The sequence below is a fragment of the Piliocolobus tephrosceles genome, chromosome 11 (genome assembly GCF_002776525.5).
Source record: "Piliocolobus tephrosceles isolate RC106 chromosome 11, ASM277652v3, whole genome shotgun sequence".
Classification (NCBI taxonomy): domain Eukaryota; kingdom Metazoa; phylum Chordata; class Mammalia; order Primates; family Cercopithecidae; genus Piliocolobus; species Piliocolobus tephrosceles.
Window position 1 is genome coordinate 57,868,720 of NC_045444.1, and position 25,225 is coordinate 57,893,944.

Consider the following 25,225-nt stretch of genomic DNA (forward strand, 5'->3'; position numbering starts at 1 on the left):
TTGTGCTTACTGCTTTTTCTTTCTCTCCCCCTTTTTTTTTTTTTGATTTTAAGTTCTGGGATACATGTGCAGAACGTGCAGGTTTGTTACATAGGTATCTTTATCCTTTTTACCGTGTGTTTTTTTCCCCCTCATTAAAACATTTTTTGTTTTAATTTTTAATTTTTTTTAGAGATGGAGTCTTGCTATACTGCCCAGACTGGCCTCAAACTCCCGGCCTCAAGCAATCTTCCCACCTTGGCCTTACAAAATGCTTGGGATTACAGCCTTAAGCCGCCGTACCCAGCCTTCTCCTGTGTTTTATGCCATGCACTGCCAGTTTACTGCTATCATTGTAAGGGGCTTCACACTAGCAGACCCCTTATGGTTAAAAGTACCATGTTGGTAAGCTTGATGGAATCTGATTACTTCATACTATATGTCATAACTTTCTTCTGCAGAAGTAGCAGTTCCTAAAATATTAACAGTGCAACCAACTTTTTCAGGACTTTAACTTCTGACTTTACCTCTTTTGCCAACCCTATGCCCCACCTATAACACAAATTATGCATAGCATGAAAAAGATCTGAAATAGTTTCATGTAATAGGAATTGTGCATAGCATGAAAAAGATCTGAAGTAGTTTCATATTCATTCAACTTTAGTACTAGAAATATTTTGAGTACTACTTGTTTTGTGTGTGTGTGTTTTTCCCCACTTCCCAGCCATGTTTGAGATGACTGAGCTTGCCAGATAAATAATATGTCACTACATTTAATATTTGTTTTAGCCGGGCGCGGTGGCTCAAGCCTGTAATCCCAGCACTTTGGGAGGCCAAGACGGGCGGATCACGAGGTCAGGAGATTGAGACCATCCTGGCTAACCCGGTGAAACCCCGTCTCTACTAAAAAATACAAAAAACTAGCCGGGCGAGGTGGCGGGCGCCTATAGTCCCAGCTACTTGGGAGGCTGGGGCAGGAGAATGGCATAAACCCGGGAGGCAGAGCTTGCAGTGAGCTGAGATCTGCCCACTGCACTCCAGCCTGGGCGACAGAGCGAGACTGCATCTCAAAAAAAAAAAAAAAAAAATTTTGTTTTAATATAGTTTGTGTCCCACCATAACTTTTGAAATTGTGCAGATACAGAAGTGATTCTGAGTAATACTGTAGTGGTTTGATGTTTGAAAAGATTTAATCTTAGATTAACTAGCATTTAACACATTTATTAAAATAGAGTTTTTTCATAATCAAATATATAGATTGCTAAATTCTCCAGACCCAAGCCCAGCTAGATATTCTTATAAAATGCAGGTGATATTTTTCCTTGTGTGTAAATCCACTGTTGGAGGGTTTTTGTTTTTTACAGTTGCAGCTGATAGCACTGAATTGATTTCTTCCAAAGGAACTATTGACTTAGTTATAGATAAATCTTTTAAATACTTCATGCAGTGAAAATAGCTGTGTATTTACATTGACATCTAATTGTTCCATTCTTGAAAATTAGGTTTTTCCATTTAGAAATACTGTGTTAGGAGTAAGGAATCAATATTTTATAATGTCTTTTTGTAGAGTTACTTATTTGCTTTGTGGTCAAAGATCACTTATATTGAGTATTCAAACAAAGACTTTTTTCCCCTTATTAAAAACGATTGGGTAGGGGATACGTGGGTCATAGGCTTGCGTCTTCTATCTCAGTTTGCAGTGAGTGTTCATTCCATAGTGCCTTCTGTTCTTGATGCCAGCGATACAGTGGCAGACAAAGTCATGGAGCTTACGTTCTAGCCAAGAGGAACAGTCAGTAAACAAAATAGTAAATACACAAATTCAGGTAGTATTATGAAGATACATTTTGCTCATTTCTGAATAATGAAGGAGGAACCAGCCATGTTATAAGCTGAGGGTAAAACTTACTAAGCAACGGGACTAGCAGGTACAAAGGCTCTAAAAAATACAGCATTTTTGTAGTGCAGAAAGATTAACAGGGTTAAATCATGGTGATGGAGAGAGGGGTAGGAGATGGTTGAAGGGGATGCAAAGCTAGATCGGTAGGATCTTCTGTTGTGTGATAGGTGTTTGCAAGAAATAAGAGTAGTTGGCATTCTTCAGAGGCATTCTTAAGTAGGTGGAGGTCATAAACGATGTGATTTATATTTTTAAAATATGATTCTGGCTGCCGTGCAGAGAACACACTGTATGGGGCAAAAGTGAAAGATGAGAGACTGGAATATTGCAGTGTTAGAGGTGACACTGGACTTAGTTGTCAGAGTAAGGAACATTTTGGAGGTTTGCTGTTGAATTAGATGTGACAGATGAGGAAAAGAAGCAAGGAGAACCCCATTGCCCAAGCAATGGGGGTTCAATTATGGTACTGTTAACTGAGAAGATGATAGAAGAAATAGGTTTAAGTGGAAAATATCAAAAATTTTATTTTGGATGTTAGATTTGAGTCTATATATTAGGGCTTTGCAGATCATACTACATAGGTGGTCAGCAGCCATAACATCTGTTTAGAAGTTATTTATTAGGATTATGTCATTACATTAATTTTTAATCATCCATTCTTTTTCTTTTCCAAGCTGAATGCTCTAGTTGCACCTAAAATTCTTTAGTCACAATTAAGATGCCTATAAAATCTCTACTAGCCATCATCTTTAAAGGAAACAATTCTGAATTTTACAATACAATAAACTTGATTATTCAGACACTGATGATTTTTTCATCTGGTTGTCCTTGACCTTTGCTTTTATTAACACCTCCTGTTCTGTGCTTGTAATGCCAGCTGCTCTGTAGGCTGACTCAGGAGGATCGTCTGAGGCCAGAAATTTGAGACCAGCCTTGGTTACATAATAAAGACCCTGCCTCTTAAAAAAAAAAAAAAAAAAAGGGCTGAGCATGGTGGCTCAAGCTTGTAATCCCAGTGCTTTGGGAGGCCAAGGTTGGCGGATCACTTGAGGTCAGGAGTTTGACAACATGGTGAAACCCCGTCTCTGCTAAAAATGCATAAATTAGCCAGGTGTTGTGGTGCATGCTTGTGGTCCTAGCTACTCGGGAGGCTGAGGCAGGAGAATCACTTGAACTCAGGAGGTGGAGGTTGCAGTGAGCCGAGATCACGCCACTGTACCCCAGCTTGGGCAACAGAGTAAGACTCCATCTCAAAAAAAAAAAAAAAAAAAAAAAAAAGCTGGGCATGATGGCATGCTCCTGTAGTACCAGCTACTTGGAAGGCTGAGGCAGAAGGATCTCTTGAGCCCAGGAGGTCAAGGCTGCAGTAAGCTATGGTTACACTACTGCATTCCAGCCTAGGTGACAGAGCAAGACTCTTGTCTTAAAAACAAAAACCTCCTGCCTTCTCTTGGGGGTAATTTCATTGCCTTTTAGTGAAGTAGTGCGTAACTAAGATTGTTGTCTTGCTAATTGCTAGCATTTCTGGGAAAGGTTTGATACAGGAAGTTGAAATAGGTGGATAAAGTTTGTATTAACTGTGAATTTCAGTTATTTTATCCTGGTGTCCCACTAATTGGATTGAATTTGAGAGTAGATGAGAGCAGATTTAAAAAATTTTATGGAGTATTTAACCTCTTTCTAGGAAAATCCTACATATTTCCAGAAATTTCATCTTGAGGAAATGAAAATATCTTTGGTAAACTAGTAAAATTTCAAATTGTGACAGTGTTCTTGATAAGTAATACTTTTTATGAAATATCATAAAGAGCTTTAAACGTATATATTGACAAGTTTATCTTTAGTTCAAGTAGCAAAATACTAATGCAGTGTAAATAAATATAATATGACCTTTGTTTTTCCATTAATGAAAAAGTTCACACTTTTAATTTCTCAACAATACATTCTGTAGTTAAAGCTTAAATATTATCAGAGAACGTGAGATTGAGAAAATTAAGTAGCTATAGAATCTCTTTTGCTTGTTTTTATAGCATATTTTAGGTAGTCTTAGAATATAGTTAAGTCTGTGTACCACTTTAGCCAAGTAAAGAACAGCATGTTACCACCTACTTAACATGTCTTTAATTGCAATCTCAAAAATAACTAGACAAATTTAGACAAATGGTGTTGCTTAAGATAAGACATTAGAAAGGTTATTGGGTTTTCAAATGTGTATAAATACAAATATAAACATTTATTTTAAAAAATAGATTACTAATTATCAGGCATATCGCTTTATTCAGTAATGAGGAAATGCAAAAATTGCTCCATATGAACATGTTCATGTGTAATAAAGTACAGAACATTGGAACTTGAAATGACCATAGTTAAAGAGTATACGATCTCAAAATATTTCATCATGACCCACCTATGAGAATATCTAACTAGAATACTTTTGCACTTTCCTTTTTAAAAAGAAATTGCCAAGTATTAGGAAACCATTTGTAAGAGATGTCTTTGTTAATTAAACATATCTGGTTGTGTTCTGGTTTCTTTTTTCGAGATGGAGTCTTGTCCTGTCACCCAGGCTGGAGTGCAGTGGCGCAATCTTGGCTCTCTGCAACCTCCGCCTCCCAGGTTCAAGCGATTATCCTGGCTCAGCCTCCGGAGTCCAGAGTAGCTGGGATTACAGGCATGCGCTACCACGCCCAGCTACTTTTGTATTTTTATTAGAGACAAGGTTTCACCATGTTGGCCAGGCTGGTCTCAAACTCCTGACTTCAGGTGATGCACCTGCTTTGGCCTCCCAAAGTGCTGGGATTATAGGCGTGAGCCACCATGCCCAGCCTGGTTTCTTTTTTTAAAATTTTTTGAAATTCTAGTTCCATGGTCTGTCTAGTCAGCTGAATTTCTTATCCTTTCTATATTTCTATGTAATTTTAGTTGAAGTTTTAGAATAATGTTCTGGAAGACAGGGAATTTTTCAGTGATCTTCAGAAATAGATTCTAAACTTTTAGCCACAAACACTGTAATTTAAAAGTTTCTGTTGATTTTTAACTCTATTCAGTTAACAATGATTACATGAGGTTTTGCTCTTGTGCTGATTTTATTATCTGATCAGTAATCCAATCTGAAAAACGAATATTTTAAATTGAACTAAATTATGTATTTGAGAAAAGAGTACAGATCTCTAAGATGGTAGTCAGGATTTTTTTTCTTAAAACAGAATCCATTTAATAGAGAAATGCAGACATTTTCCCTTTAGTGAAGCGAAGTTCTAAATTCTAGGTTGAAGAACTGTTTGGTTTTAAGTTGTATATTTTATGTAAGTATATCAGATACATGTTTATATACATAACTATTTATAAATATTCCCAGAATCCTGGCAACTACTTATCTGATTTGGGTCCCTACAGTTTTGTGCTTGCCAGGACATCATTACAAACGGAATTGTACCATTTTCAGATTTTGTGTTTGGCTTGTTTTACTTAGCATAAATATTATGATATTCAACCATTTTGTTGCATGTATTAGTATTCCCTTCCTTGTTACTGTATGAATATACTACAATTTGTTTATCTATTAATTAGTTGATGAGCATTTCAGTTGTCTCCAGGTTTTGATGATTATGAATAGAGCTGATATAAACATTGACATGTAAAAAAAAAAAAATTTATATAAATATATAAAGATTCCTTGCTTTAAAATTGCCCTTTTCCCCTGTAAAAATTCTTAAGGTGTAAACTTATGCAAAGCAAAATATTTTATTTGAAGATATTTATTACAGTAAATAAGCATCCTTTGAAGTCTTTGTTGGGCTCAAACCTTTGGGTTGCTCTGCCCACCACCAAAAGTGCTACTTGAAACTTAGAGTTTCTGAGAAATCTTTGAAGTAGATTTGATGCAAGATATGTAAAATGATTTGTAATGCCTTCTTGAGAAGACAGGACATAAGGAAAGTTTTTAAAAGTTAAAATTATACATGCTATGAAAGTCTTAAAGTGATTTTTAAACTGATAGATTACAAATCTCTTTTTAAAAGTAGTTTTTCTTGACTTTTTAAAAACCTTAACTAACATTATACTATACTGTTTTACTCATCACTACTTTGGATTTTAATTGCTACACAGCACACCTATTACAGCTATCCCTCATTATGACAGTTTCCTTGATAGTTGTTGAAATTGTACTGATTCTATAAAATATGCTTAAGATGGCCTTTTCACATTAGCAATTGCAAGGAAAAATATTTATCAAATAGTACTTCAAAAATAAACAAAAACGGTCCTATGAAATGCAATTTATTTGATCTAGAGTGTGAATGAGTTGCAAGGACTGATGTACATATTAGAAATAAACTGTTGGGCAAAATGCTGAAGAGCTATATTTTCAATAATAGGTCTTTTTTATAGCTATAAGCAAATTATATATAAATGTTGGTGGTACCAGAGCATTGAAAATAAAACTTGTTTGTGATAAACGTCATCCCTGGTTCTCTATCCTAAAATGTAACTGAATTATAATAAAGTGCTATTCATCTGCAGGTGCATTGCCTCTACTTAGTTAAAAGATGGTTGAAAGGACAGGAATTAGTAGCATGTTGTATTAGCCTTTTGTAGTGTATTTTGTCCTAAGCATCTTAATTTCCCTGTTTTGAATGCTAAGTAGCAAGGGTCTTGGTTTAGAACTAATACCCATCATGCATGTAAACGGTATGAAAGAGCTGCTTAGTAAGTTAACACAAAGTGTTCTTGTGTCAGTCCTTGTGGAAATAGATACAATACAAACATTACAGCTGAACTCACGGCAAACTCCATTAAGTAAAAACCTGGCCTCATTGTTCAGGAAAAAGTTTGAATAGAATACAAGCTCATTTTGTTGAATGTAATGTCAGGCTTTTAGGGACTGTATTGAGGGATAAGGTTTTGTTAAGTTGAGACCAATTCATTAAGTTTTATTGCCTGGTGAGAAGCAGCAATACTTTATTGTAAGACTTCATCAAATATTCATGGTTAAAGAGAAGTAGTAAATGTATTCAATCAAGTGGTCTTTTGGGATTTTGAAAAGGATTATGAAGTCTGCTCAGCTGATAACATTGATAGAGGTTGTTTAACAAGGGTAATTTTAATCTCCGAGTTTAGTTTTGTTGTCCAGTCTTGTCTCTTTTTTACTGTCACAAATCCAGGTCTGTAAGAATTGTGTCACAGTCTAAGGATGAAAGAATGATATATCCATTCATATAATTTATGTTATTTCCTAAATAGGTATATTTTTAAATTATCATCTTAGTTTGAGTTTGGCATATGAGGGAAATGTGACCCATCTAGATTGCTATTCATTTGGTCTGACTCTAGCCTTACCTCACTATCTCTGGTGATCTTTTCATGTCTTGGATAATATGATTTCTTTGACACATATAAAATAATAAGCAGCCTTTTGCCTTGGTCAGTTCAGACTCTTCATGAAGGGGTATAGTCAGCATTTTCTACATAACGGAAACGTCCGTAGCATTGCCCTTATTATTGTACTTGGTATCAGATTACCTGCCTTATTTACTTTTATGTTATGCTCATCTCAGTTTTGTGTGATATAGTTTGTGCACAGGAAGCTCATCCTTTTCCAGTTCACTGTGTGTTTACTTCTTTAGTTTTCAACTAAAATTTTATAATTTGTGTTGGTTTTGTCAATTTTAAAGAAATTAACCATATTCAACTTAAAGTTGAATTTGTTATTAATTTTTTATATCCTTTATTTTTTAGGCAGATGATGTTGAGGGCAAAATTAGACAAATCATTCCACCTGGATTTTGCACAAACACAAATGATTTCCTTTCTTTACTGGAAAAAGAAGTTGATTTCAAGCCATTCGGAACCTTACTTCATACCTACTCAGTTCTCAGTCCAACAGGAGGAGAAAACTTTACCTTTCAGATATATAAGGTAAAGATATATCTAAATATTTATTGAGTAAAGTTCTTCTTTTTGCCTGAAACCTGTATGTAGTTTTGTTATCAGTGATTTATTCTAACTGCAGTAAACAAGTTTTAATCAGCATTATAAACAAAGATATATTTTGTGTGTATGTCTGTGTCTGTGTCCACATCTTAATCTGAGATTTCTAAACATTTTCCCACAGGATAATTTTGTGTTCTGCAGACTTTCACTTACCTTTGTGATGAGTTTCACCTGACTTTTCCTGGCTTTTTCCCTAGGCTGACATGACATGTAGAGGCTTTCGAGAATATCATGAAAGGCTTCAGACCTTTTTGATGTGGTTTATTGAAACTGCTAGCTTTATTGACGTGGATGATGAAAGATGGCACTACTTTCTAGTGTAAGTACAGTTCTAAAGCAACAGTAGACCTTATTACCTCCACAAAGCCAGCATTTTAATTGTGGCAGCCCAATTATTGGGACAGTATAATGATATTTTTCCCAGGAAAGAAAAACTATTGTTTATGAGGCTTGAGTTTTCCTTCATTATGCTTTGGGAGACCTTGAGAATAGAGCTGAATTAAATGCTGTTGTCCGTTAGGGCCCTGAATGTAGGCTTAAACAGTAAAATGAGCTTTGCCTGTGTTTTCTTTTACTTGCCACCTATTCATCTTTATAATAGGCAAGTGCACTGAAGTGATGTAAAGAGGTCTGATTTATCCAAGTTGCTGCACACCAATTAAGTGAATTGTACATTCAGAACATAGCAGGTGTACCCATTGGGCCCTCACAGAGTAGCTTGCTGACACTGAAAATTCAGTCAGAGAATGGAAAAGAAAATGGACACTGCATGGGAGCGCGACTGTAATTGACCTGCTTGGCTTTCTGTTTTATCTGCAGATTTGAGAAGTATAATAAGGATGGAGCTACGCTCTTTGCGACCGTAGGCTACATGACAGTCTATAATTACTATGTGTACCCAGACAAAACCCGGCCACGTGTAAGGTAATTGGCAGTATAACACGTGCCTTGTCTTTTATTTCAGAAGAAGGAACTGCTGAAGTTTCCAATACTTGTTATAATAGTGTTGATTTGTTTAAAAAAAAAATCACTATTATTCATGGACTATGTACTGATTTATTTCATTGTTCCCTTTGAAACGGTGTAGAAGATTAAACTAATTTTGAGTAGCCTGATAATTTTTGGGTATCTCAAAGGTGGACTGAAAAAAGATCACACAAACTTTAAAGTGTTTGTAATACTATAGTGATTTGCAAGTTTTAAACTGGTCATGTTATGATATTTTAATTTTAAAATAATTTCTTTACTGTAGTCAGATGCTGATTTTGACTCCATTTCAAGGTCAAGGCCATGGTGCTCAGCTTCTGGAAACAGTTCATAGATACTACACTGAATTTCCTACAGTTCTTGATATTACAGGTATGTAAAATGTGATTTGTTACTGAAAGAGCCTTTCTAAAAAATGTCTTCTTACTGATTGTATTTTTGTCAGAAATAACTATTTTAAACAGCAACATTTTCCTAGGGTGCTTAAGCCATCTAAAGATGGCTTAAGTTTATGCTTTAAATCATAAGGCTTTGTGGGAATTGGATTATATCCCTAACTGTGAAGTGCTTAATGGAACAAATTGAAGATAATGAGCCGAATATATATGGGGAAGTCTTGGTCAGGCATAAATGTGTTGAAAGTATGGTATAACTTATTTGTTCACTTTATTTGGCAAACAGTTGCATTATTTAGAGGCAGCCTGCGCTTTAATTTACATGTAGGGTCAGAATATTCTAAACTTTACCGAGAAAAAAAGTCAAGGTGAATACTTCTTAAATAGAATACACATTTCCTAAAGTGTGTGTTTTGTATTCCTAAAATACATGCCTTCACAACAGTAGTAGATAAGGTGAAATGTAGGCCTATTTGTTTTGGAAATGTCTTTCAGTATGGATTAGCCATAGAAGTAGTATTATGAATAGAATGCTTAGGAGAAGGAAAGACAACTTACTCGACTTGACTTTTTAAAAGGAGATGGAGTTTCAGATGAGAGTAAAAGTGTGAACCACCAAAAAACAAAGTGGCCCAAGAAATATTTATGTTATTTTCTAACTTTCACATTTGTTCATAAAATTGCTGAAACTGAAAGTTACCTTTTTCTTTTCATGAAAAATATTTTACCAGATAGTTACATGCAAATTGGTATTAAAATGTATTAATCTTACAAGTTTGAATCAGGATACGTCTTTGTTACAAACTATAATATTTAACATGCACTAAAATATTAACATGTTAAAAAATGCTATTTGGGAATTTTGTTTAAAGATACCACCTCCCACCCCCTCACCCCACCAAAAAAAAAAAAAAAAAAAAAAAAAAAAAAAAACCGGAAAACTGGATGTGAGACTGGCAACCACATAAATAAGCTGGTAAGCAGATTGTTTCATCCCTTTTTATATAGACTAGTAATCCAAGGTAAATAAAACTGAGGTTGCTTCAGAACAGTGAACTGATCTGTAGAATAATAAACTGGAGGGAAAGCATGTTGTTTTTAAAAGGGAGTTCCACATTTACAGAGGTGCATTATCTTTTCATCTGACTTTCCTGCTACTATTAAATGGGTTGGAAACTCAGGAGATAAAGTAGTAGTTACTAAACTTCGTTTATAACAAAAGTTATAAATTGTTTAAGCAACAACTTCACTAGCTCAATGACTTATAAAATTGTAGAAACATAATACAGACTATGTCACTTCTTTTAGTTGAGCAGAAAATTGTTTACCTTCTATTGTAGAGCTTAGACTTGCTGCTACATGAAGGGACATTTTTGGTGATTTTAATGTGGAGTTCACATAAGTAGTCTTTGTCTACTCTAGTGGGTAATGTGCCAGCAGGGGTTGTTTCTCTGAAGCCTCTTAACCACTTTCTTCTGTCTACTCCAACCAATAAAGTCCTTGATACTTAGCACCAATTAGCAGATAAAGAATTTTATTTCTTAAATCTCAGTGAAGAGTCATCAATAATGGTAGCCTTTATTCATTGGTGTTATTCATTAGAAACTGAAGTCTCTAAAAAGAAAAGACTAAACATGCTAAAGGACTTCTGAATTTGACAACTGGGTATTGGCGTTTATTTTCAGCATTAACATTTCTCAGCATTTAAAAATACTAAAAATGCCTTATCAGCTGTTCTCATTAAGATACTTATTTCTCCTAGATTTCCATACCCAGTCCTTAAAAAACAAAAGAAACTGCAGATTTTTCTACTCTTCTGTAATTTAGTTGTTTCTCTATTATTGTGTGTGTTTTTTTTAGCTTTGTGGTTCTTTTGCAGGCTTTGGACCTCCATTTGCAATCCAGAATATTCTTTATATTGAGATGGCCTTTTGCTTACTTGACACATAGCCAGATCTAATAATAATTGAAACTTCCTGTAGATGGCCTAAGTTATATCTTACTTCCAATGGATGGGTGTTTGTGGTATAATTGCCACCCATTTTCATTTTTTTGCACTCTATTTTAAGGTAAAATACCGGCAGACAATTCCTTATATACCATCTGCCTTTTGAAGATGTCATTCTCTTAAGATGTACAGCATTTGAATATAGCTCAGTTGTTTAACTTTATAAGTAGAATCAATGATCTGTTTCCTCTGGACTTCTGAAAGGAGTTGCATTTGGCAATAGAAATTGATTCTGGGCTGGAATACATATCAGTATTATTATCTATCAGTAGTACATTAAAAGCTAATTATATTTGTCCTTTAAATGTCCTTTATTGTTCTGGGGTGTGCCATATAGCTTTTTAGAATATTATGTGAATTGTTTATACTTAGGTGATTGTGCTGTTATCTCATTTCCCTTCTTTAGAATATGATTTTTTTATCACTAATATAGTGCGTTAATATGGAGAAGCTTTTAAAAAACGATTGCTAGATGATGTATTAAATTTGGAAAAAACTCAGTTTTTTATTCTGCATATCATTGTAGATTTAAATTCAAGAAAATTGTATCTTTAAATATGTTGCTTATCTTTGTAGCATAGAAACAAAGGAATTGAAGGATGTCACAAATTATTGGGTGTCGTCATTTTAAGTTCATTTCAGACCGACACTTTCAAAGGGCTTAAAGATTGAGTGGTGACTTGGTTCCTTATATTAAACTGCAAACAAAGTATTATCAGTCTATAATGGCTTATTTAAAACTGGAAATTTTTTGCATGGTTTTTAGACTTATGTGAAAATTTCAGGTAAAAACGTGGCCTGATTAGTAGTTCTCAACTGTAACTATGATACTTATTTCCTAAACTTTTCTGAGGGTATAGAAGTTACTTAAAATTTCACTCAGCTGGGTACAGTGGCTCATGACTGTAATCCCAGAAGTTTGGGAGGCTGAGCTGGAGGGTTGCTTGAGCTCAGGGGTTCAAGACCAGCCTGGGCAACATAGGGAGATTCCCGTCTCTATAAAAAAAAAATTTTTTTATTAGCTGGATATGGTGGCACACACCTATATGGTCCCAGCCAGCTACCTGGGGGACTGAGATGAGAGGATCGTTAGACCCCTGCAGGTCAAGGCTGCAGTGAGCTGTGATTGCACCATTGCACTCTAGCTGGGGGGACAGAGCGAGACACTTTGGGAGGCCAAGGCAGGCGGATCACGAGGTCAAGACATTGAGACCATACTGGCTAGCATGGTGAAATCCCGTCTCTACTAAAAATACGAAAAATTAGCTGGGCGTGGTGGCATGAGCTTGTAGTCCTAGCTACTCAGGAGGCTGAGGCAGGAGAATCACTTGAACCTGTGAGCCGAGATCCCACCACTGCATCCCACCCTGGCGACAGAGTGAGACTGTCTCAAAAAAACACACGCACACACACAGCCATACACATATACACTAAATGTTACTTTAAATCAATATTAGCAATGCAGTTATTTTTCTTTTTTTCTTTTTTTTTTTGAGACGGAGTCTCCCTCTGTCCCCCAGGCTGGAGTGTAGTGGCACGATCTCGGTTCACTGCAACCTCCACCTCCCGGGTTCAAGCCATTCTCCTGCCTCAGCCTCCCGAGTGGCTGGGACTACAGGCACCCGCCATCACACCCGGCTAATATTTGTATTTTTAGTAGAGATGGGGTTTCCCATATTGGCCAGGCTGGACTTGAACTCCTGACCTCGTGACCCGCCGGCCTTGGCCTCCCAGAGTGCTGGGATTATAGGCGTGAGCCACTACCCCCGGCCGCGATGCAATTGTTTTTCTAAACCAATTTAGAAAGAAGTAGACTTGGAAAAACTGACATTGGATAAGCTTGTACCTCATCTATTATAATTTTTAAAATGTGGCCGGGCACGGAGGCTCACATCTGTAATCCCAGCACTTTGAGAGGCTGAGTCAGGCAGATCACAAGGTCAGGAGATCGAGACCATCTTGGCTAACACGGTGAAACCCCATCTCTACTAAAAATAAAAAAATTAGCCGGGCGTGATGGCGGGTGCCTGTAGTCCCAGCCACTCAGGAGGCTGAGGCAGGAGAATGGCATGAACCCAGGAGGCGGAGGTTGCAGTGAACCGAGATCATGCCACTGCACTCCAGCCTGGGCAACAGAGCAAGACTCCATCTCAAAAACAAACAAACAAACAAATGTTTTACAAGAGATACTTGCTTAAGTGTTTGTCTTTAGTAGAGTTTTTAATTAAAACAACTTTATTGAGGTATAATTTCCAGACCTTAAAATTCACCCATTTTAAGTGTACAGTTCAGTGGTTTTTAGTAAATCTGCCTGTTTTAGAGCATTTCCATCACTGGAAAGATCCCTCATATCCATTTGTAGTCAGTTTCCCTCCCTACACCCAACCTCCATTGAGGTCCTTGGTCCATTTTGAATAAATTGTTGTGTATGATGTGAGGTAGGTATCTCAGTTCATCTTCTTACATGTGGATATCCAGCTGTCTTGGCACCATTTGTTGAACAGAGTGTCTTTCCTCATTGAATTTCCTTGGTACTTTTCTTGAAAATCAGTTGACCATAAATGTGAAGGTTTATTCCCAGACTCTCTAATGATCTATACTTCTACCCTTATGCCACTACCAAACCGTCGTGATTAGGTTGATACAGCTTTATATATATATAATTTTTAAACGATAATGTCAAGTTTAACCTGCCAAATATATGAGTTGAATCTGTGGAAGATGTTTTGCCTGTGTACTGCAAGGTAAACAGAAGTTTCTTGAAATGCTCGATGGCGTAGGGTTAAAAATGGGTCCTAGCCCTGGCCAGGCAGGTGGGAATGGGACAAGGAAGGGTAGAGATGGAGGCTTCAGAGCAGACTGGCTGGCTTGGGCCATAACCCTCAAGGACACAGGAGTACAGGGTCCCAAAGGGCAGCCCCTTTCTGAGTGAGCACCCAAGCAGCACACACTGGGGCTGCATGTTGCAAATTCATCAGTGCTCGACCCCTGGCACAACCACCCCCTACTGTGTAATCTACCTGACAAAATCCTGCCTTTTAAGGCACTCCTCCCAGGACCCCCACCAGGATCCTGAACTCTAAAAACAGTTTTTAAGAAAACATCCAAACGGTTACATATGGAATGCTGTCTGCATCTTTTGGGGTTTTTCTTTTGTTTTTTGGGGGAGGTAGGGGTAGTGTTTGAGACAGTGTGTTGCTCTGTCACCCAGGCTGGAGTGCAGTGGAGTGATAGCTCACTGCACCTTGAACTCCTGGGCTTAAGCAAAGCTCCTGCCTCAGCCTTCCAAGTAACTGGAACTACAGGCACATGCCACCATACCTGGCTAATTTTTAAAGCATTTTCTGTAGAGATGGGGTCTCACTATGTAGCCCAGGCTGGTCTTGAACTCCAGGGCTCCAGCTGTCCTGCCTCAGCCTCCCAAAGCAAGGAATTACAGGTGTAAGCAACTGCACTTTGCCTGGCACACACAAAGTTATAGCAGGTGCCCTTCCCCAACCCCCACAGGCAGCAGGCTGTGGGGTCTCCTAGCTGTGAAGGGCTGCTGCAGTGGTGACAGCACAGAGTGGGCAAGGCACAGCAGAGGTTTTGGCAGCATGGCCCAGTTCCTGGTATCTCCTCCTATCTAGTCCATGCTTACTTCTTCAGGGAGAGTGACTGCATTCACTTTCCTGACAAAGATGAATCATCTTTTGCTTTCCTCTCTTTCTTCCTCTTGGCTTTCTCCTGCTATTTCCAGATAATCACCTGCTCTGTCTTCCAAGCTAAATGCAATTTCATGTAATGCTCTTTTGCTTTCTCTTAATGTCTTCTTTTCTTGAAATCTCCTTTGGCCTGCGCAGATTCAGTTGTGTGACCTTTCTGGTTATCTGTGGCACCCAATTGGGGTTCTTCATGTCAATGAGCTGTTCTATGCCTTTGTACTTTTGTTGGCAGTCAGTCATCTTCATTCTCAGGCAATCTCTTGCCTGATGCTAGAGATTTCTTCTTTTTGGGGTTACTTGCAGCTTCCATTCTCCACTCTCTTCTTGTGTCTTCTCTGGCCTTTTGCTTTTCAACTTGGAGCTGTACATTGATCTGCTTGGGGAATATGTACTGCCTTACTTAGCCTTTGTGGCCTCCCTTTCTCCTTTAGGCACAAAGGCTCTGGCAAAGCAGCACCTCAACCATATATGAGTCTTGAAATCAGAAGTGAAAGCCCTCCAACTTTGTTCTTTTTCAAAATTATTTTGTTTATACAACATCCCTTGTATTTCCATAAAAATTTTAGCATAAGCTCGCCAATTTCTGCAAAAAAAAAAAAACAAACTCTTGAGTCTTGATAGGGATTGAGGGATTACATTGAATCTGTTATTAATTTGAAGAAAATTCCCATCTTAACAATTCAGAATCCTCTAATCCGGGGTCTCAAAACCCCAGGCTACGGACTGGTACTGGTCCAGAGCCTATTAGGACTGGGCCGCACAGCAGGAGGTAAATGATGGGTGAACAAGCATTATTGCCTGAGCTTTACCTCCTGTCAGATCAGTGGCGGCATTAGATTCTCATAGGAGCACAGACCCCGTTGTGAACTGCACATGTGAAGGATATAGGTCAAATCTAACTAATGCCTGATGACTGATCTGAGGTAGAACAGTTTCATCTAGAAACCATCCCTTGTCTGTTCCCCTCACCCCCAGGGAAAAAAATGCCTTCCACAAAATCCCTGGTGCTAGAGACTTTTGGCACTTCTGGTACCAAAAAGGTTGGGGACCACTGCTCTAATCCATTAATACGAAATGTCTTGGGCCAGGCATGGTGGCTTGCACCTGTAATCCCAGCACTTTGAGGTGGATCTCTTGAGCCCAGGAGTTCGAGACCAGCCTAGGCAATGTGGCGAAACCCCATCTCTACAAAAATACAAAAATTAGCCAGGCAAGCACCTGTGGACCCAGCTACTCACGAGGCTGAGATGGGAGGATCACTTGAGCCCAGAAGGTCGAGGCTGCAGTGAGCCAAGATCGTACACTGCACTGCAGCCTGGGTGAATGAGACCCTATCTCAAAAAAAAAAGAAAGGAAATATCTCCATTTAGTTAGATCTTTTAAAACTTTTCTCAACAATGTTTTCAGTATACAAATTTTGCACTACTTTTGTTAACTTTATTTGTAAATGTTTTATTTTTGATGCTGTTGGGAATGGGATTATTTTCTTAATTTCATTTTTGGATCATTGTTTTAGTATGTAGAAATACGATTGGGTTTTATATATTGATGTTCTATCCTGCAGCCTTGCTGAACTTGTTTATTAGTTGTAGTGGTTTTTTGGTTAGAATTTTCCACATACAGGATCACGTTGTCTGTAAAGACATTTTTACTTCGTCCTTTGCAGTCAGATGCATTTTCTTTATTTTTCTTACCCGATTGCTTAGCTGAGAACTCCAATATAATGGTGACTGGAAATGGTGAACGCAGACAGCTATGCCTTGCTCCCAGTTTTAGAGGGAAAGCATTTGGTCTTTCACCATTGTCGATGATGTTAGCTGTAGCTTTCGTATGTGTTAATTATGAAATTGAGGCAGTTCCCTTCTATTTCTAGATTGTTAAGCATTTTTATCATGAATTGATGTTGGATTTTGTCAAATGCTTTGTTCTGCATGTATTGAATTTTATTTATTTTGTTAACATGGTATGTTACATTGATTTTTTTGGATGTTAAACCAACGTTGCATTTCTGGTATAAGTCCCATTTAGTTCTGGTATGTAATTCATTTTATATATTGCCAGATTTGGTTTGCTAATATTTGTTGAGGACATTTGTATCTACATTCATGAGGGATATTGATTTGTAGTTTTTGTCTTAGATCCTTAGTGTCAGGGTAACTCTGACCTTATAGAATGAGTAGGGAAGGGAAAGGAAGGAAAGGGGAAAGCGGGTAAGGGAAGGGTTTCCTCTATCCCCTCCCCTCCCCTTTTAATGGAGATGGAGTCTCACTCTGTTGCCAGTGCAGTGGCACCATCTTGGCTCACTGCAACCTCTGCCTCCCAGGGTCAACTGATTCTCCTGCCTCAGCCTCCTGAGTAGCTGGGACTACAGGCCTGCACCACCATGCCTGTACCACCATGCCTGGTTAATTTTTGTATTTTTAGTAGAGATGGGGTTTCACCATGTTGGCCAGGCTGGTCTTGAACTCCTGACCTCAGGTGATCCACTCGCCTCGGCCTCCCAAAGTGCTGGGATTACAGGCATGAGCCCCCCTGCCTGGCTTGTTTCCTCTATTTTCTAGAATAGTTTGTGAAGGATCATCATTATTTCTTCTTCAGGTGTTTCGTGGAATTTACCAGTAAAGCCATCTGGTTGTAGATTGTCTTTGTGGGAAGATTTTTAGTTGGTAATTAAATGTCTTCGTTATAGTCAGTTCACATAGTCATTTACTTTTTGAGTCATTTTGGTAATTTGTGTCTTTCTAGAAGCTGTCTGTTTCATCTGAGTTGTCTTATTTGTTGGCATAAAGTGCATGGCATATTCCCGTACAATTCTTCTAATTTCTGTAAAGTTGGTAGGAATATCCCTTCTTTCATGCCTGATTTTGGTAAATGTTGTTTTCCCTTTTTTTTTCAGTCATTCTAACTAAAGGTTTGTCAATTCGTCGATCATTTCAAAGAACCAACTTTGTGTTTATGTGAACTTGTCTATTTTTGTTTTCTTTTTCATTGATTTCTACTCTTTTATTATTATTGCTTCTTATTCCTTTGGGTTTAATTTGCCCTTCCTTTTCTAGTTAAGATAGAATCTTAGGATATATTGATTTGATGTCTTCTTTTCTTTTCTTTTTTTAGACAGAGTCTCGCTCTGTCACCCGGGCTGGAGTGAAGTGGTGGAACCTCCTCCACCTCCCAGGCTTAAGCGATTCTCAGGCCTCAGCCTCCTGGGCAGCTGGGACTATAGGCATGCGCCACTGCACCCAGCTCATTTTTGTATTTTTGGTAGAGATAGGGCTTCGCTTTGTTGGCCAGGCTTGTCTTGAACTCTTGGCCTCAAATGATTGGCCCACTTTGGCCTCCCAAAGTGCTGAGATTACAGTTGTGAGCCACCATGCTTGGCCTTTCTTTTTTAATATAGACATTTTGTTTTTGAGACGGAGTCTCGCTCTGTCACCCAGGCTGGAGTACAGTGGCGCGATCTCGGTTCACTGCAAGCTTCGCCTCCCGGGTTCACACCATTCTCCTGCCTCAGCCTCCTGAGTAGCTGGGCCTACAGGCGCCTGCCACCGCACCTGGCTAATTTTTTGCATTTTTAGTAGAGACGGGGTTTCACTGTGGTCTTGATCTCCTGACTTCATGATCCGCCTGCCTCAGCCTCCCAAAGTGCTGGGATTACAGGCGTGAGCCACCGCATCCAGCCTCTAATATAGACATTTAAATACCTAAATATTTACACATAATATACATTTATGTATAAATATAAGCATTGATGTAGCTGCATCACATAAGGTTTTAGAAATTGTGCTTTCATTTTCATTCAGTTCAAAATATGTTTTAATTTTCCTTGTGATTTCTTTTTTGATCCAAGGATTATTTAAAGCCTGTTGTTCAATTTCTAAATAATGTGGATTCCCATGTTTTCTTTTGTAAAGTTTGAATTTAATTCCACTGTTGTTAACATATTTTAGGGCCAGGCGTGGTGGCTCACGCCTGTAATCCCAACATTTTGGGAGGTGGAGGCCAGCAGATCATCTGAAGTCAGGAGTTTGAGACCAGCCTGATCAACAAGGAGAAACCCCGTCGCTACTAAAAATACAAAATTAGCTGGGCGTGGTGGCACGTGCCTGTAATCCAAGCTACTTGAGAGGCTGAGGCAGGAGAATCGCTTGAACGTGGGAGGCGGAGGTTGCAGTGAGCCGAGATGGCACCATTGCACTCCAGCCTGGGCAACAAGAGCGAAACTCCGTCTGAGAAAAAAAAAAAAAAGGCCGGGCACGTTGGCTCATGCCTGTAATCCAAGCACTTTGGGAGGCTGAGGCAGGCAGATCATGAGGTCAGGAGATTGAGACCATCCTGCCTAACACGGTGAAACCCCATCTCTACTAAAAATACAAAAAATTAGCCAGGCACGGTGGCAAGTGCCTGTAGTCCCGCTACTCGGGAGGCTGAGGCAGGAGAATGGTGTGAACCCGGGAGGCGGAGCTTACAGTGAACCGAGATCACGCCACTGCTCTCCAGCCTGGGCGACAGAGCGAAACTCGGTAAAAAAAAAAAAAAAAAAAGGAAAAAAAAAATATATATATATATATAGAGAGAGAGAGAGAGAGAGAGAGAGAGAATGATTTCGGTCCTTTTTCATTTACTTATGTGATTTTATATTTAATTTTTGCACGACCTTCCAGTGAACCTTTTTCATTTATTCTATTTGTCTATTTATCTACCTACCTATCTTTTGAGACAGAATCTTGCTCTGTCGCCCACACTGGAGTGCAGTGCCATAATCGTGGCTCACTGCAGCCTCAACCTTCTGGCCTCAAGTGATCCTTCTGCCTCAGCCTCCCAAGTCATTGGGCCTACAGGTGCACGCCACCACACCCAGCTAATTTTTACTATTTTTGTAGAAACGGGGTTTTGCCATGTTGCTCAGGCTGGTCTGGAACTCCTGGGCTCAAGCAATGCCCCCGTCTTGGCCTCCCAAAGTGCTAAGATCACAGGTGTGAGCCATCATGCCCAGCCCTTTTTCATATATTGAGTTTTGTTTTCTGTTCAAGCTTAGGGGTCAGCAAACTTTTTTTTTTTTTTTTTTTTAAGAATAGGTTGTATTTTATGCTTTGCAAGCTACACACAGTCTCTGTTGCATACTCTTGGTTTTTGTTGTTGTTTAGAAACCATTCTTAGTTCACATACCATACAAAAACAGGCCACAGGCAAGATTGGCCCATGGGCTATCATAGTTTATTGATCCCTGGCCTATCATTAAGTCTTTCCTGGATGAATGTTCCTTGCACACTCATAAAGAACATGTATTTTGCTGTTATTGGGTAAAATGTTCTATAAATATCAGTTGGACCAAGTTGATTGATAGTGCTATTCAGGCCTTCTATATCTTTGCCAATTTTCTGTCTAATTGTTCTATCCATTACTGAGAGTGCAGTATTGAAATTTCAAACTATTTCTGTTGTCTGTTTCTCCCTTTAATTCTGTCAGTATTTTCTTCATGTATTTTGGGGCTCTGTTGTTAGTTGTGCATTTGTTTATAATTGTAATATCTTCCTGACGAATAAACTTTTTTAATCATTATAAAACGTGCCCCTTTTTTGTCTTAAACTCTTTAAAAAAAAAAAAAAAATAGAGACAGAGTTTTGCCATATTGCCCAGGCTGGTCTCAAACTCCAGGGCTCAAGCGATCTACCTGACTCAGTCTCTCAGAGTGTTGGAATTATAGGCATGAGCCACTGCATCTGGCTTTAAACTCTATTTTGCCTGATATTAATATGGCCACTCTAGCTTGCATATTGTTTGCTTGGTATATCTTTTTTTTTTTGGAGACGAAGTCTCTGTCACCCAGACTGGAGTGCAGTGGCACAATTTTGGCTCAGTGCAACCTCCGCCTCCTGGGTTCAACCAGTTCTCCTCCCTTGGCCTCCCAGGTAGCTGGAATTACAGGTGCCCACCACCACATTTGGCTAATTTTTGTATTTTTAGTAGAAATGGGGTTTCACCATGTTGGTCAGGCTGGTCTCAAACTCCTGACCTCAGGTGATGTGCCCGCCTCAGCCTCCCAAAGTGCTGCAATTAAAGGCGTGAGCCACAGCGCCTGGCTATCTTTTTTCATCATTAGACTTTGAACCTATCCATCTTGAATCTAAAATGTTTCTCTTGTGGACAGCGTATGGTTGGATCTTTTAAAATTCAGTCTGACAATCTTTGCTTTTTGATTAGAATATTTTAATATATATGCATTTAATGTAATTATTATTATGGTTAGAATTATGCCTGCCATTTTGCTGTTCGTTTTCTATATGTCTCGTTTATTTTGGTGGGGAGGGGAGGACAGGGTCTTGCTCTGTCAGAGTCTGAAGTCCAGTGGCATGATCATGGCTCACTGCAGCCTCAAACTCCTGGGCCCAAGCTGTCCTCCCCCTCAGCCTACCAAGTAGCTGGGACTACAGGTGTATGCCACTACACTTTGGCTAATTTTTTTAATTTTTAGTGGAGATGAGGTCTCGCTATGTTGCCTAGGCTGGTCTTGAACTCTTGAGCTCAAGTGATCCTCCCGCCTTGGCCTCTCAAGGTGCTGGGATTACAGGTGTGAGTCAAACCCTTTTTGTTATTTTGTTTCTTTTTTACTGCCTTCTTTTGTGTTAAATAATATTTTCTGTTGAACCATTTCAATTTCTTTGTGGTTTTTTTAAATTTTTTTTTTTTAAGTTATTTTCTTAGGATGGACTCAGTGACTAATGCCTGTAATCCCAGTACTTTGGGAGGCCAAGGAGGAAGGATCACTTGAGGCCAGGAGTTTCAGACCAGTCTGGGCAACATAGCAAGACCCCATCTCTTAACCAGAAAGAAAAAAAGAATTAGCAGAGTGTGGTGGCACACACCTGTAGTCCTAGTCCTAGCTGCTCAGTAGGATTACATCTTTTTTTTTTTTTTTTTGAGACAGGGTTTTCTGTTGCCCAGGCTGGAGTGCAAAAGTGTGACCTGGGCTCACCGCAACCTCTGCCTCCCCAGCTCAATCGATTCTCCTGCCTTAGCCTCCCGAGTAGCTGGGACTAAAGGTGCATGCCACTGCACCTGGCTAAATTTTTGTACTTTTTGGTCTCATACTCCTGAGCTCAAGCAGTCTGCCTGCTTTGGCCTCCGAAAATGCTGGGATTACAGGTATGAGCCCCTGTTCGTGGCCACATCCTTATGTATTACTGTAAGCCAAACACTGGCTTATAATTATTGCTTTATGTAATTGTCTTTTAAATTAGTTGAGAGAAGAAAAGAGAAAAAATACTTATATTAACTTTTATGTATATCTTTATGAGTATACTTAATTTCTTCATGTGGATTTCAGTGGTACCATGTTCTTTTAGCCTGAAGGAGTTCTTTAATATTTCTTTTGGGCAAGTCAGCTGGCAGCAGATTTCCTCAGTCTTTGGTTTTCTGGGAATATCTTTATTTCACCTTTATTTTGAAGGATAGTTTTGCTGGATACAGAATTCTTGGTTGATAGGTTTTTTTCTCCTGTTGGTACTTTGAATATGTCATCCCACTGACTTCTGACTTCCTTGGTTTCTAATGAGTCATTTTTCCCTTGCTGCTTTAAAGATTTTCTGTTTCTCTCACTTTTGACAGTGATTATGATATGTTTGGGTGTAGATCTCTTTATGTTTTTCCTAGTTGAAGTTTGAGCTTCCTAGATGTGTTGACCAGTGTTTTTCATCAAATTTGGGAAGTTTTTGACCATTATTTCTTCAAGTATTTTTTCTGTTCCTTCCTTTCCTCTCTTATATGCTTGAACAATTTTAATATAGGGTGGTGTCAGAGTTCAGTTTATATTTTATAAAGCAGGGGAGAACAGGTAAGGAGGATGAGTTAAAAAAAGGTTATTAGTTGACAAAAATACTAGTGGAACCAGATGGAAGAAACAAATGTCCTCCAGGTTTCTGGGTGGCTTGTATAACGGATGATGCAGGTAAATTAAAGTTAGAAAAGACTGAAGAATGGGACAGGGTGACAAATTATATAACATATACTTGATTTTCTGTGTAGGTCTGTATTTTACTTATTTTGTTTTACTGTTGATTTCACCATTCTTAATAGATCATAATTTCATCCCAAATTGATGCAGTGGCTTGATTTCAATTCTTACTATTTTAAAGTCATAGTTAAATGGCACTTAATAACTACATGCATATGATGTGAATAATTAAATGTGGCATAGAAGCATAAAAAAGGTATTTAGTACAAATGAGTTGAATGAATGAATGCATTTTTTTTTTTGAGATGGAGTCTCGCTCTGTCGCCCAGGCTGGAGTGCAGTGGCCGGAGCTCAGCTTACTGCAAGCTCCGCCTCCCGGGTTTACGCCATTCTCCTGCCTCAGCCTCCTGAGTAGCTGGCACTACAGGTGCCCGCCACTGCGCCCGGCTAGTTTTTTGTATTTTTTAGTAGAGACGGGGTTTCACCATGTTAGCCAGGATGGTCTCAATCTCCTGACCTCGTGATCCACGCGTCTCGGCCACCCAAAGTGCTGGGATTACAGGCTTGAGCCACTGCGCCCGGCCATGAATGTGTTTCTTGGAATCATAAGACATTACCCTGTCTCAGGCTTTTTTTAAAAATAGCTTTATTGATATATAATTAACACACCATACAATTCATTCACTGAAAGTAGACAGTTTTAAGATGATATTTACAGCACAACCATCACCATAATATTTTTGTTTGAGACAGTCTCAGTCTGTCACCCAGGCTGGAGTGCAGTAGGGTGATTGCAGCTCACTGCAACCTCTGCCTCCTAGGTTCAAGCGACTCTCGTGCCTCAGCCTCCTGAGTAGCTGGGATCACAGGAATGTGCCACCACACCTGGCTAATTTTTGTATTTTTAGTAGAGACGGTGTTTGGCCTTGTTGGCCAGGCTGGCCTCGAACTTCTAGTCTCAAGAGATCCGTCCACCTCTGCCTCCCAAAGTGCTAGCAGCCCTAGCGAATAATCTAATTTTGGAATATTCTGTTCCCCCATAAAAGAAACCCCCAAAAGAAATCCCTGTTAGCACTCCTTTCCTCCCCTCAACTCCTATCCCTAGGCAACCACTAATCCACTTCCTGTCTCTATAAATTTGCCTATTCTGGACATTGGAATCATGCAATATGTGACTAGTTTCTTTCACATGGCATAATGTTTTCAAGGTGCATTCTTATAGCATATAACAGTACTTCATTTCTTCTTATTGCCAAATAATATTCCACTGTGTGTTATATCATTTTATATATTCATTGGTCAGTTGAACATTTTAGATTGTTCCCACTTAGATTGTTCCCACTTTTTGGCTCTTATGAATGAATAATGCTACTAGGAACAGTCATGTACAAATTTTTATGTGGACCTGTGTTTTCCTATCTCTTGGGTATATACCTAAGACTGGAAATAATGGGAAATCTGGTAACTATGTTTAACTTTTTGAGGAATCACCAGACTATTTTCCAAAATGGCTACACCATTTTACATTTCTATTAATGTAATATCAGGGTATCAGGGTTTCAATTTCTCCATATACTCATCAATACTTGTTACTGTGTTTTTAATTCTAGCCATCCTTGTAGGTATGAAGTGGTATTCACATTTTCACATTTTCTGTGGCTAGGGAGATTGTGCATTTTTCCATGTGCTTATTATCCACTTGTATATATCTTATTGATAAATGTCAATTTAGATCCTTTGCCTATTTTTTAGTTGAGTTTTTTTAACGAAATTATAAGAGTTTTTATACCAATTTATATGAGTCTGGATACAAGTGTTTTATTAGATACATGATTTACAAATAGTCTCCCATTCTGTATGTTATTTTTTTCATTTTCTTACTGGTATCATTTGAAATACAAGAGTTTTAAATTTTTTGTCACCTAGTTTATCTATTTTTTTCTTTTGTTGCTTATGCTTTGTTCTCATTATCTAAGAAACCGTTGTCTAACCAGAGGTCATGAAGATTTACTCTGTGTTTTCTTTAAAGAGTTTTATAGTTTTACCTCTTAAATGTGGGACTATGATCAATTTTGGTTAATTTTTATGTATGGTGTGAGGAAAGGGGATCCAACTTTATACTTTTGATGATAGAGATCCAATTGTCCCATCACCATTTGTTGAAGACTCTTCTTTCCCCCATTGAATTGTCTTTGCAACCTTCTCCAAGATTAACAGACCTAAATCTATGGTTTTATTTCTGGACTGTCAGTTCAGTTCCTTTGATGTATATGTCTATCCTTATGCTAGTGTCACATGGTCTTGATT

At 38.5% G+C, this 25,225-nt stretch overlaps 1 protein-coding gene across 1 annotated transcript in view; it reads left to right on the top strand.

The window, feature by feature from the left end:
- The window catches only part of HAT1 (histone acetyltransferase 1), a 68,688-nt gene that overhangs the window by 35,677 nt on the left and 7,786 nt on the right, over positions 1–25,225 (top strand). Inside the window, exons 5-8 of the mRNA XM_023185929.1 lie at positions 7,619–7,798; positions 8,071–8,192; positions 8,693–8,797; positions 9,126–9,232. Coding sequence (XP_023041697.1) covers positions 7,619–7,798; positions 8,071–8,192; positions 8,693–8,797; positions 9,126–9,232 — 514 coding nt within the window. The remainder of the gene's footprint in view (positions 1–7,618; positions 7,799–8,070; positions 8,193–8,692; positions 8,798–9,125; positions 9,233–25,225) is intronic.